Source organism: Oncorhynchus keta, chromosome 35 (genome assembly GCF_023373465.1).
Source record: "Oncorhynchus keta strain PuntledgeMale-10-30-2019 chromosome 35, Oket_V2, whole genome shotgun sequence".
In the NCBI taxonomy this organism is placed as follows: domain Eukaryota; kingdom Metazoa; phylum Chordata; class Actinopteri; order Salmoniformes; family Salmonidae; genus Oncorhynchus; species Oncorhynchus keta.
In genome coordinates this window covers 55,765,988-55,780,657 of record NC_068455.1, presented here as the reverse complement: position 1 = coordinate 55,780,657, position 14,670 = coordinate 55,765,988, and the positions used below count along the sequence as shown (strand labels likewise).

The following is a 14,670-nucleotide window of genomic DNA, read 5'->3' as shown; positions in this document are numbered from 1 at the left end:
GATTGTATATTATATTGACAAATAGTCAAGTGACCACTCTAACGATGGAAATGCATGTCCTCAAAAATGGAAGGCAGGCGGGAGGAGACTAAATCAAGTTGGACCATTCTAGCCAATGAGAGGGCAGATAAGTGTGTGAACAACAGGCCATAAGAGATATATAGGACTTATCTTTGACAGCATCTCCATTTTAAAGTAGTCGATCGTGATTAATGGAGCAGTTGCTTGGGACATCTTGTGACTATGTATGGTCCTTGTCCCGGTCTAAACCTAATCTCCATTTTAAAGAAGTTAATTTTATTTTGTCATTGGCCTATTGCTAACCAACTAATAGGAATCCCCATCCAGTTGACTACTTTAAAATGGTGGAAGCCCTCAATGGCAATTTCCATGCTAAAATGGGTTATAGATAGTGAGGACTCAATTGTGGATATTTCTGACAACAGACACAATGGCAATGTTGTTATTTTTAAAGTTGGTGAAATGCCATTCACTTATCAGTGCATTCGTAACAACCTAATATTATGAAACATCTATTCGATCAAATAAGCGTTGCATAGCAAATTAGAAATAAAACGGTTTGTTGACTAAATTGACACTGTCATTGACCTCGTTACAAAAATTCCTCACTTCGTGGCCTTAATTTCATGGACAGATTTTTGGGCAGAGTAAAACCTCTCGCTTTGCCTCTTCTGCTCTGCCTCTGCTCAACAGTCCATTTAAAATGGGGTTTCGTAATGAAAGTGTCCCTTTTTTGAAGCCCACACACTTTAACACTCTCACTCAACTCCAATGCCTATGCGGAGTAGATTGCGTAAGAGGAGTGGGGCGTGGAAGTGCAGTGATGCTCTCCTTTGAGGATGAATGAGTATTACCAAACAGTTCAAGTGGGTGACAATAGATAAAACTCCCCTTTGACAGTGTTTCTTATGAAGTGTTTTGGGTCGTGTTATTAGTGATTACAAAATACTACAGGTAACTCGTTGATGTAAGTTATTGAGTAGGCTAGTTTATGAAATATACGGTAACATTTAATATGAAATGAAAACACCATTGATTTGTTCTTTCACACATTTTGGACTAATTCGTATTAATGTCCAGTCTGGTTTTTATAGCTGCCAATTCTCCATGTTCGCTTGTCGCTCTGTGTTGAAATTGACAGGGGGGACCATGGGACTGAAAAGGGATCATGTGATTTTTGCAGACTATATATGTATGCCCCCTTGCCTCACGATACCTGTGGCACTCTGTCATTGGAGGGGGATCCTTGTTCCAGTCCGATTCTAATGTCACCTCTGCTCTGGCACGAGGAGTTGGCGGCGGGTTAGCTCTCTTAGTGACTTGATTGACAGACAGCAGCACAGGGGGGGCATTCATTATTTAGGAAGCCTCCCCACACTACGGGCATTGTCCAGCTTTTTCTCTGTGTTGTGTTAGCTAGGTGTTTAGAAAATCTGGCTGCGTTTAACAGGCAGACAAATTCTGGTCTTAGTTCTACTGATTGGTCTTTTGACCAATCACATCAGATCTTTTCCCATCAGATCTTTTCAGAGCTGATCTGATTGGTCAAAAGACCAATTAGTGAGAAAAAAAGACCCGAATTAGCCTGCCTGTGTAAACGTAGCCTTTGCGGTTCAGTTACATCTTCCTGTTGATTTAACAGATAGCAGGGTAGACAGAGGCCAGTAGAGTGCAAGTTGCAGCCATGAAAATTGGCCCATAGGCCCTCCTCTGCGAATGGGACAAGTCCTGTAAATCAATTACGTTTTTCATTCATTCCGCTTTTTATTCGTTGTATTATTTCTTGCTCTAATGCTTGTCTACATTCCAGGGATGAGTCATTCAAGTACATTAAAGATATTGGATCTGCGTTAAACTGCTTGATTAATATCCTACCTAATTTACAAGATTGAGGTACGATGCATTAACATGATGATGATTATTATAATGAGCTCTGCATTACATTACTTACTGACATACATCTGCAGTATTAAAGACATCCGGAAGTGTATTCCCCTTGGTATGTAGGCCTAATGAGTTTGTGTTCAAATGGGAGACACATCTCATGGGTAAAGGATGTACAGTGGGTCCATAATTATTGGCACCCTTGATAAAGATGAGCAACAAATACATAATACAAATACTGAGCTATAGTGTATGATAATCATTTTTTACTAATACTATTGCTCAGGGAAAAATACAGTACTGGTCAAAAGTTTGGACACTCATTCAAGGGTTTTCTTTATTTTTACTGTTTTCTACATTGTACAACAATTGTGAAGGCATCACAACTATGAAATAACACATATGGAATCATTTAGTAACCAAAAAAGTCTTCAAAGTAGCCAGCCGTTGCCTTGATGACAGCTTTGCACACTCTTGGCATTCTCTCAACCAGCTTCACCTGGAATGCTTTTCTAACCGTCCTTGAAGGAGTTCCCACATGCTGAGCACTCGTTGGCTGCTTTTCCTTCACTCTGTTAAGTGCTGGTTAAGTGTGCCTTGAATTTAAATCAAATTGTATTTGTCACCGAATACTTACAGTGAAATGTTTACTTACAAACCCTTACCCAACAGTGCAGTAGAGTTAAGAAAATATTTACTAAATAAAAAGTAACACAGTAGAATTACATAACAATAAATAGTCCGGGTGGCTACTTTATTAATTGTTCAGCTGTCTTTATAGCTTGGGGGTAGACGCTGTTAAGGAGCCTTTTGGTCCTAGAATTAGCGTTCCAATACTGCTTGCCGTGTGGTAGCAGAGAGAACAGTCAATGACTTGGGTGACTGGAGTCTTTGACAATTGTTTGGGGCCTTCCTCTGCCACCACCTGGTATATAGGTCTTGGATGGCAGGAAGCTTTCCCCCACTGATGTATTGGGCTGTATGCACTACCCTCTGGAGCAACTTACGGTCAGATACTAAGCAATTGCCATACCAGGCGGTGATGCAACCGGTCAGGATGCTCTCGATGGTGCAGCTGTAGAACCTTTTGAGGATCTGGGGACCCATGCTAAAAATAAATAAATCACAAACCGTGTCTCCAGCGAAGCACCATCACACCTCCTCCATGCTTTACAGTGGGAACCACACATGCATAGATCATCCGTTCACCACCTCTGCATCACACAAAGACATGGTTGTTGGAACCTATTTGGTAAAAGACCATCTTCTGTATACCAACCATACCTTGTCACAACACAACTGATTGGCTTAAACGCATTAAGAAGGAAAGAAATTCCACAAATGAACTTTTAACAAGGCACACCTGTTAATTGAAATGCATTCCAGGTGACTACCTTGTGAAGCTGGTTGAGAGAATGCAGAGTGTGCAAAGCTGTCAAGGCAAAGGGTTGCTACTTTGAAGAATCTCAAATATAACATATATTTTGATTTGTTTAACACATTTTTTGGTTACTACATGATTCCATATTTGTTATTTCATAGTTGACGTCTTCACTATTATTGTACAATGTAGAAAAGAGTAAAAATAAAGAAAAACGAGTAGGTGTGTCCAAACTTTTTGACTGATACTGTATGTTTAACAGGTAATAAAAATGAATCTAAAAAATATATGGGTCATAATGATTGGCAACCCTGTGTTCAAAACGCCAGCACCCTATCTGTCCGAGGATAACGTCACTGAGCCTTTTTCTAAAAATGTTTCATGAAATTGGAGAACATATTGGGAGGGATCTTAGACCATTCCTTCATACAGAACCGTTCCAGATCCTTGATAACCTTTTGTCCGTGCTTATGGACTGCCCTCTTCAATTCAAACCACAGCACCGCCTTGATTTTGAGCAACGTCATTGGCACTTGGATTGAAGCCAGTTCTATGATCAGATGACATGAAAATACAGCTATTTGGCCACGCACACCAGTGGTGTTTGAAAAACGGAAGCAAATGCAGAATAGTACCACATAGCGACAGTAAAATATGGTGGTGGATCTTTTATGTTACGGGATATTTTATTTCCACTGGACCCGGAGTCCTTGTTAAGGTCAATATCATCATGAACTATTTTTAGCCAAAAAGACTCTTGGATGCAAGTGACTCTTCCAGCAAGACGACGACACCAAGCACTAATCAAAATCCACAAAGAAATGGCTAATTAAACACAAAATCAATATTTTGCAAGGGCCATCTTAGTATCTGGACTTGAACCCCATTTGAATACCTGTGGATTGAAATGAAGTAGGCAGGCGATAAGCGCAGACGAAGATAAAGCATTTTTATTTTTATTTAACTAGGCAAGTCAGTTAAGAACAAATTCTTATTTACAATGCCGGACGAACCTGGGCCTATTGTGTGCCACCCTATGGGACTCCCAATCACAGCCGAATGTGATAAAAGCCTGGAATCGAACCAGGGACTGTAGTGACACGTCTTGCACTGAGATGCAGTGCCTTAGACCACTGCTCCGCTCTTAACTCAGGTTATTAAGGATCTGGAAAGATTCTGTGTGGAGGAATGGTCTAAGATCCTAACTAACGTGTCCTCCAATTTCCTAAAACCATCTTAGAAAAAGGCTTGTTATCCTCGCAAGGGGAGGGTGCTAGTAATGAAAACGGGCGTTTGCTGTGAACACAGAGGGTGTACCCGCTTTAAGTTACAGTTTTAACAGTGGCCATGTAGGCTACTGTGGCTATTTTGATCATAATGTAGGTCGAACAAAGTTGCTTACAATCAAAAACAATGGAGAAAATCCATCCCATAACATTTTAACATGGAAATAGCTGTTCTATCATTCAGCCTACAGTAGCAGCCAATGTGACTTTTGAAAAACACTTGCAGGGCTTGACAGTAACCTGTTTATCCCCTTGTCCTTCAGACAAGGAGGCGACTGAAAAATGTTTTTGTTTGATGAAAGATGCAACTTCACAAAATAAAATACATTATTATTCCCATACCATTATTACAGAGAATCAGATAAATGATGCTACCCTCTGCCTATTGGCTACTTAGCTTATTCATGCCTGTCACAAAATACAACACTGCCCCTTTAATAAAAATATCTTTACCTGACTCACTTTTCCTAGAAATGTACACGTTTTGTGCTCTTGTAGGTAGCAATCACCCCCCCCCCCCTATTGCTGACTACAAATGATCTATAACTGGGATAATAACTGAACAAAATGTGCGCACATGGCTTCATGCATCTCTTGCTTTGCTCTCAAAACTCAGGACCAAGTAAATGGCTCAGGTCCATATATGGCAATGGTTAATTTGCATATAGGTGTACTGCAGCTCTGATTGGCTATGCCATGTTCTGTGGCTGAGTAGTGCGCAATAGAATCTTACTCCGATATGTTCTGCCTACAACAAAATCTCTTGCATAGTTCATTTTTGTTTCGGTATGTTGCGTTGATTCGATCCCAATTGCCACAGTTACGAGAAACGTTTATAGCATTAACTAATAGGGACCACTCTAGAAAGTTGAGTGAAGTTCAGTCTCATACCTCTCTCTATGGGCTGTAAATACCGTTCCTCTGGCTTAGAAACTCACTGCAGGGTTTTGAAAAACACAATTTTTCATCCTTTTAATCCTGCCGTGTGATGTCACGGAGAAGCATTATTCGAAGGCCGTTCTTAATCTTTTCACCACAGATCATAGAAATGTGCCATTTTCACATATCTAGACACTGGTATTGTGCCGGAGATCATGAATATGAGGTTGAAAAGTGGCGGAATTGCCCTTACAAAATCTCTTCCTCTGAGCAACTGTATAATATAATTTCCCCCCCAAAAATTGTGTGTGGGGGGAGTATACAATATAGCTCAGTGTTGGTATTATTTTATACCCTTTTTTTCCTCAAATTTATCAAGGGTGCCAATAATTTGGAACCCACTGTATGTGTTAATTAAGCCATTATGGAAATAGTGTAATGTCGTTTAACTCTTTTATACCAGGCTGCAGTCACTTAACCCTAGTCTCGCCCATAAATTGCCTTGCGGGTTCATACAAGGAGTGTTTATCCTATGTGACCTTTGCTTCCGGACTCGTCTTCCAGGCACGTTTTATGTATCTCGTCCCCGTTGTGCCACATTCAGTTCTATGATATCATCCCTGTGCTCTTTTATGTTAGTCTTCTGGAGATGTGAGTTACTTCTCAACGGTTCTCATGAGATCATTGATATAACCCAGAAAGCGGAAGGAATGATGAGGGAAGAAGATTTTGTGTATTACCCAATCGTGTTTCCTCAGATGTGGAAACTTTGACTTGACAGGGCTGCCAGAGAAACAGAGCGGTTTGTAGTGTCCCATGTTTTTTTTTCCAGTAATAAAGTGCCATGTATTTTGTAGAACAGAGATCAGACAGAGTACCTGATTTAACAAAACCCCAGCCATATTCTATGTAAATATATGAATATGCATTTAGATAAATTAATATACGGCCACAGGGCACACAGTTGTGTAACAGTGTTGTTTATATATGCACTTTTGTTATTTTGTTGTGGAGCTGCTTCATTTCGACCATGCAAGTCATTTCGAACGTTGCCTCATTGAAAATGCTCTTCAATGGCAACAACTTGAGATGCTAAGTCAGCATGCCCGACTGACACACCCTCATCCATTGCTGCAGTTATACAGTGCCATGCATGACTGCTTGGGCTGCAACAAAATGGCCTCCGCCGAATATAACTGGAAGTGCATGGGAGTTTGAGTGTGTCTGTGATTTTTATTCCCTCCCTCCTTTCTCCCCCTTCCCCTCCTTACCTCTGTGCATGGCCGATGCAGACAAAGGAGTGGTGCTGGGCTCTGACAAGCCCACCTCCGAAGCCGTGACCACCTCCCTTCGCTTCGCCGGGTCTTCTCAGTCCGGCTCGTTTTCGCCCGCTAACTATGGGAGCGAAGCATCATCAGGTCCGTCTGATGGAAAGCCAGATTCGTCAATCGTGACATCCCCCGTGTCTGAAAGGATAAAGGCACTGGAGGCCCTGGCAGCGAAGAAGGAGCCAGAGCCCAAGACGGATGGAGGCTTTCCTCACTTCAAAGAGCGCCACTATGAAAAGTCTCCTACTGAGGTGCCGGCAGAGACCACCTCACCCTTCCAGAAAAAAGGAGCCTCCACTGATCAGGATTCACCAGAATCTCCCTTTGAGGTCCTGGGAGAAGCACGGCAAGGGAGTGATTTTGAAGATACCGCAGACTGGATGCGAGCTCACTTACCCCCTGTGCCTGACTTTGAGGACAAAGTAGATTCAAACAAAGATGCTCTTGTGTTAGAGAACGATGGCAGATCCCATGATATAAAAGGGGAAGATAAAGCTATAACTGATGTTCCAGAGGCATTTGCGTGTGTCCCTGACGCTTTCATGGACTCTCCCATCGAAGGGCCTAAACTTAAAAATGTGTTCAAAGACCCAGCGCAGCAGTCTAGCGTTGAGGACGAATCTGAATTTGACCTGAGCTTCCTACCTACAGCATACATGACAGACACCCAAGGGCCCTCTGACCTTGACTCTGAGCACCCTGCCTCTCCTGCGCCTCCCGCTGGTTTTAACTCTCCCCCTCCACCCCCTCCCTCTGACTCAAAAGAGAACGACTCAAAGACCAAGCAGACCCCATGGGGTGATGAGGTAGTCGAGGTCGACAGCTCAGGAGACTCTGATGACACTGTCATTGAGGATGCAGTCTCCATCCTTGCCCCTTCCTTCCCTACCCCCTCTTTGTCAAGTGATACTGCACCTGCCCCCAAACCCTCTGTTCCCTCTCTCCCTACCGAAGAAAAGGAAACTCCTCCAGCAAAGCAGCCGATGCAGGTCCCTACCATCAATGTTATTGAGACAGACGAGCCGAATTACAGCGATGAGGAGATGGAGATGGAAGTGGAGGAAGAGGAGGAGGAAAGTTCTGAAGTTGTGAAAGAGGCACCAAAAACCCCTGAGCCACAACCAGACGTCACTAAAAAGGAATTCTCCAAAATTCCCCCCTTAGAATATGAGGGTTACTCTCCTCCCTCCTCTCCGGTCGACTCTGATGCTGAATACTCACCTAAACACAAGATCTTGAAATCTGAATGCGATACGGATGATCAAGAGACAGCACTATCTAATGATGGGATGCAAGGTGCTGCTGTGTCAAAGAGCTCTAGTTCTGAGGTATCACAAGCCCAGAAAGTTGAGTCTGATAAATCACAGACCCCCAATGAGTCTAATGAAAAGTCTTCTCCATCCAATGCCAAACCTTCTGAGAAAACCGCAGGGAAAACCGCAGAGAACCTTTCGGACTTTACAGACTATGATGACGATGACTGGTCAACTGACGCACAAGAGATCTTAGTGAAGTCTAGCTCTGCTAACGTTACTTCTCAGGATCCTCAACTTCACCCCACATCCAAGTTTGAAGAGTCTGATATTAAACACGATTATATGCAGACAGTTGAGCTTTCAAAGTCCAACTACATGCAGGATGACACAATCCGTAAATACGGATCTTTTGAGGACGAAGACGCACTGCCACCCACGGATGACACCATTGACAATAAAGAGCTGAACTTTGACACTGTACCAGAGCCCTCTCCCTCGGATCCAACCTCTCAGATCCACATCGGAACACTACTCCCTCAAAACAACGCAACTACCATGATCTCAGATTTTGAGAATCTCACCTCGATGGATGAAGATTCCTTCCCCAAGCCAGTCGGTGGCCAGCCATCTCCCAGGGAGTTTCCCAAAGATCCATTCTCCTCTTTCCAGAACGAACCGCCTGGCAACACCGTGGAGCCCAAGACTGAGGAGAAACCTAACGATGACATCATTGTAGATCGCATAGTCAACAGCAAGACTCTCCCACCACGGGAAGCTGTGGCGGAGAAGGACACTAAAGCAGGACACCATTCGCCAGACAATACCAGTGATCCAGAAAGCATTGAGCCGGACTGCTCTGTCTCTGGTGCCACGGACAGCTTCGTCGAGTTCATGAGGGAGTGCCTGAAGTCACGACAGGACGAAGATCCAGAAGACATCCGTCAAGGTCCCACAGCCAAGGATGAGTGTCCTCCCTCCCAGTCCACACCAACCATGGTCATGGATCTGGAGCAGGAACACCTCACTATCAATGCCCTTAAAGAGTTGGGCAGCAGCCAGGAAGAGGAGGATGACCTTCAGTCTAGTTTCAAGGCCTTTGAGAAATCCCAGTCTTCCTTCACCTCAACAACCTCCGACCATCGTTCACCCCAAAACAAACCTACGTCCGACAGCGCGTATTCCAAAGAGGTAGAGGCCATCGACGTGTGGGTGGCTGAGGCCTACCACCTTGCAGAGCATGTCTTGACAGCAATACTAACGCACTTGTCAGGTAACATGCCTCCCCTCTGGGCTCTATGCCTGCTAACCTCACGCAAGCATAGCACAATGACCACACTCTTCCTCTCTCTCTCTCTCTCTTTCTCACTTGCATCTTTCTTCTAGCATCTGGTCCTCTTATTCAAAGTGTGAGTACACTAACTATATAACACATGGTTGCATGTGTCTGAGAATTTTGATAACACCATTTAGATTTTTATATATTTTTCCTGATACAGCGCCATGGCTGTATTACTTACAGGTCCAATTTAATGTTTGGGGACACCTACTCGTTCAAGGGTTTGTCTTTATTTTTTACTATTTTCTACATTGTACAATAATAGTGTAAACATCAAAACTATGAAATAACATATGGAATCATGTAGTAACCAAAAACAAATCAACATTTATTTTATATTTGAGATTCTTCTAAGATTCTTCCACACATGCAGATATTATCTGTTCAAAAACACAGCGGTTGGAACCAAAAATATCAAATTTGGGCTCATCAGACCAGAGGACAGATTTTTACTGGTCTATTGTCCATTGCTCGTAGTTTCTTGGCCCAAGCAAGTCTCTTCTTATTGGTGTCCTTTAGTAGTGGTTTCTTTGCAGCAATTCGACCATGAAGACCTGATTCGCGCAGTCTCCTCTGAACAGTTGTTGTTGAGATGTGTCTGTTACTTCAACTCTGTGAAGCATTTATTTGGGCAGCAATCTCAGGTGCAGTTAATTGACCATTTCTGAGGCTGGTAGCTCTCATGAACTTATCCTCTGCAGCAGATATAACTCTGGGTCTTCCTTTCCTGTGGCGGTCCTCATGAGAGCCAGTTTCATCGTAGCGCTTGATGGTTTTTGTGACTGCGCTTGAAGACACTTTCAAAGTTCTTGAAATGTTCTGAAGTTACTGACCTTCATGTCTTAAAGTAATGATGGGCTGTCGTTTCTCTTTGCTTATTTGAGCTGTTCTTGCCATAATATGGACTTGGTCTTTTACCAACTAAGGCTATCTTCTGTATACCATCCCTACCTTGTCACAACACAACTGATTGGCTCAAACGCATTAAGAAGGAAAGAAATTCCACAAATTAACTTTTAACAAGGCGCACCTGTTAATTGAAATGCATTCCATGTTACTACCTCGAAGTTGGTTGAGAGAATGCCAACAGTGTGCAAAGGGTGGCTACTTTGAAGAATCTCAAATATATTTTGATTTATTTAACACTTTTTTTGTTTACATGATTTTTTACATGATTCCATATGTTATTTCATAGTTTTGATGTCTTCACTATTATTCTGCAGTGTAGAAAATGGTAAAAATAAAGAAATACCCTTGAATGAGTAGGTGTCTAAACTTTTGACTGGTACTGTATGTGCCAGGCTGAAATCTGGCTCTTACAGTCATCCTTATGAAGGTCTCCACGTTGACAGACAGAGTGCAGTTGTCACAAAAGTAAAGGGTCAAACTATACTGGGTGGTGTGTGTGTGAACATGTCAACTGTATGTATTCTTAAACAATCCCCTCCCTGTTTTGAGGCTTTGACCCCCCCCCCTCCTCCATGTCCTTAAAAGCTTAGAGTAATCATGGTCGGACAGTGGGTGGTGGGGAGTTCAAACATGGCGCTCCAGTGTCTGCTTGCAATGCCCCTGGATGTCAGGCGGAGAAGTCGATTCACCAGTGTTGGGTTTCTGCTCTGGTGCAACTTTCCACACTACGCTGCACTTAGACAGGACAGGAGACGATCATGCCAGAGACGCGTGATCATTCTGAAGGCGCAGACTTTACTTTACCTTTTATGATGGTCATTATTATCTACGAGCTGGATTGGATATTACAAGAGCATGACCAGACACACTGGAGGAACTGCAAAAAATGATAACAGCTTATCTTTGTCCAACTCCCCTGACTAATGTTGCTATGCCAGTTTGAGTTGGCAAAAACCCATACAGAAGGGACCAGGCTAGGGGGCATTGGTTCTCTTATTTTGTGTGACAATTGTCACTTGGCTCAGAGGAAGGGTGCCAACCGCCGTAATTAGCTGGATGCCATAAGAGCTTTTATTGCCCTCTTGCCCTCCACTTGAGTCTTGGCACAGCCCTCCCAACCTCCTCTAGAAAATTATACACAGAATGTTTCATTTTTCTTGTGACCTTCCTTGATTTTAATGGCACAAAGGACACAGTAAATACATGGTATATACACTGAACAAAAATATAAACGCAACATGTAAAGTGTTGGTCCCATGTTTCATGAGCTGAAATTAAAGATACCGGAAATGTTCCATACACACACAAAAGCTTATTTAAAAATGTAAAAAAATGTTGTGCTCAAGTTTGTTTATATCCCTGTTGGTGAGTATTTCTCAGTTGCCAAGATAATCCATTCATCTGAGGTTTTTCATATCAAGAAGCTGATTAAACAGCATGCTCATTACACAGGTGCACCTTGTGCTGGGGACAATAAAAGGCCACTCGGAAATGTGCAGTTTTGTCACACGACATAATGCACAGATGTCTCGTTTTGAGGGAGCATGCAGTTGGCATGCTGACTGTAGGAATGTCCACTAGAGCTGTTGCCAGAGAATTACATTTTAATTTCTCTACCATGAGCTGCCTCCAATGTCATTTTGGAGAATTTGAGTTCAACCGCCGTCACAACTGCAGACCACATGTAACCACGCCAGCCCAGGACCTCCACCTCCGGCTTCTCCACCTGCGGGATCGTCTGAGACCAGCCACCCAAACAGCTAAGGAAACTGTGTTTGCACAACCGAAGAATTTCTGCACAAACTGTCAGAAACCGCCTCAGGGATGCTCATCTGCGTGCTCGTCGTCTTCACCAGGGACTTCACCTGACTGCAGTTCGGCATCATAACCGACTTCAGTGGGCAAATGCTCACCTTCGATGGCCACTTGCAAGCTGGGGAAGTGTGCTCTTCACTTGGATGAAGCCCGGCTTCAACTGAAACAGGCTGATTGCAGATGGCGTCGTGTGGGCCAGCGGTTTGCTGATGTCAGCGTTGTGAACAGAGTGCCCCATGGTGTCGCTGGGGTTATGGACAACAAACACAATTGTAAATTACAATTTAAATGCACAGAGCTTCAGTGACGAGATCCTGAGGCCCATTGTCATGCCATTCATCAGCCGCCATCACCTCATGTTTCAGCATGATAGTTCAAGGTCCAATGTCACAATGATCTGTACACAATTCCTGGAAGCTGAAAATGTCCCTTCTTCCATGGCCTGTATCCTCACCAGACGTGTCACCCATTGAGCGTGTAAGGTATGCCCTGGATCGACGTTTACGACCGCATGTCCCAGTTCCCGCCAATTACTAGCAACTTCACACAGCCATTGAAGAGGAGTGGGACAACATTCCACAGGCCACAATCAACAGCCCAATTAGCTCTGCGAAGGAGATGTCGTACTGCATGAGGGAAATGGTGGTCACACCAGATACTGGCTGGTTTTCTGATCCACGCCCCTAATATGTGCATATCTGTATTCCCAGTCATGTGAAGTCCATATATTAGAGCCTAAGGAATTGATTTAAATGGACTGTTTTCCTTATATGAACTGTAACTCTGTGAAATTGTTGCGTTTTTCTATTTTTGTTCTGTGTGAAAAGCTTGAATGTGGCTCTTATCTGAGCCTCATCTAGTTTATATATCACATCTGCCAATATAATATGCCTTATCAATGCTGTCATTATTTCCTACTGGCTAACAAGATGTTACATATACTCTACACACACACGAGGTCACAGCTAACTGTACATTTTGTGTAATCTTCGTCTGTGATTTGATTTAACCCAAGGCAGGGTGGCCCTCTAATTCACAGTGTGGAGCTGAAGCAGACCCCCCCCCAATAGGGAACCCCTTCCTATGCTATGCCTGCTCAGTGCAAACATGAAATCCAAACCTGGCACACACAAACTGGTATGTAGACAAGAGTTAAAGGCAGGATGCCTGCAGTATGGAAACATGTTCATGTGCTGCGAGCGCAACCTACACCACGGGCACGCAATGGAACTGTAGGTCATCACTGAGGCAACCAGTAACTAGGGGAAAGTTTACGCCATGCAGGAGTCGTGGAGGGAATTATAATGAAGCATTACAGTTAAGCTACTGTTGGAGGTGCTTTAGGACAATACATATCGATGGTATAGCGCATATTTTCTTCTAACATATCAAATAATAATGCGCTCGTAATTATTTTCACGAGTGGTTTCTGTATACTTTAAAGACCAAAATTCAAGTAGCGTGGCTTACATTTTGGGGGTTATTTTCCCTCAATCTGCTACAGTCTGCTCTTTAAGTACCCCGTTTCCCTCTTGAACCTTTCCCTCAGCCGCAAACCATTCTATTTTAGTCATCCTTCTGCATTGCTGCTGCCTCAACTCAGTGGTTTATTAGGCGGGGTATGCCTGGCTAGGTGAGTTAAGGTTACTTTAGTGGGTGTAACAACCTGTTTTTAGTTGGCTTGGCTCTATTGGTAATGATAATGCGGTGTGGACATACCAGTTCTCCCTCAAAAGGCCTCAACAAGAAATGGTCACACTGACGGTGATATGAATCAGTCATCCTCCCAAATAGGGTACACATTTGAACAGTGGCCAGAAAAGGCTCCTCTCTCTTGGGATAGTGAGAAAATCTTGACTTCTGCCAGCCCTTTAAAGATTAGTTCAAAACAGCCAGTCCATTTGTAGTAGGAAGATTTGTGTTAATCGTGTGTGTGTGTGTTTAGACTAGGACTGGGAGGGATAGGGCGGGGACCAGCCAGTCGTTGTCAGTCGGGAGGGAGTGGATCATGTCAATACTTGAGTCAGACTTATTCACCCGTGCCAATGTGTATATAATCACCTATGGTATTTGACTTGCTTTAGAAGCTGGTTTAGCTTTGCAGGAGTAAAACGTTGAAATCTGTTGCCAGGCTATGTTGTAATGGGGTCACACACATTGACGCAAATAGACGGGCGCGCACACACCCTGGAATGCAGGCAATGTGGTGTGGTGCCTGTACCTTTAAGAGCTGCTCACTGCACAGTGAGGTAGAAAGCAGGCCACTGCGGCTCTGCTGCCACTGGGACTCGCTGCTAGATCTGGGGCCTATAACGCAGGGAGGGAGAGAGGGAGGGAGGGAGTGATGATTAACGAGGGCCGCCAGCCCAGGCTACCTCCCTGTGGGTACCAGCAAAGCATGCTGGGAGGGACTCAGACCCCTGCAGTGCTGGGCTAGGAAACCCCACTCATTCTCTGAGCACCGCTTACCAGCCAGCCAGGCAGCATCAGGAACAATGGAGTGCTGTCTGTGTCCTGCTACAAGAGCGGCGCTACTTTGCTTCTCTGCTCTGTCAGAATGACTTGTCTGTAAACA

General features: G+C 43.8%; 1 protein-coding gene across 6 annotated transcripts in view; it reads left to right on the top strand.

Moving 5' to 3' along the window:
* The window catches only part of LOC118368655 (reticulon-3-B-like), a 32,721-nt gene that overhangs the window by 8,882 nt on the left and 9,169 nt on the right, over positions 1 to 14,670 (top strand). For 2 of the 6 annotated variants that reach the window (XM_035752936.2, XM_052497137.1), the window contains exon 3: positions 6,744 to 9,305. The exons of the other annotated variants lie outside the window; for them this stretch is intronic. In XM_035752936.2, the coding sequence (XP_035608829.1) occupies positions 6,744 to 9,305 (2,562 nt within the window). The remainder of the gene's footprint in view (positions 1 to 6,743; positions 9,306 to 14,670) is intronic. 6 annotated transcript variants of the gene reach the window in all.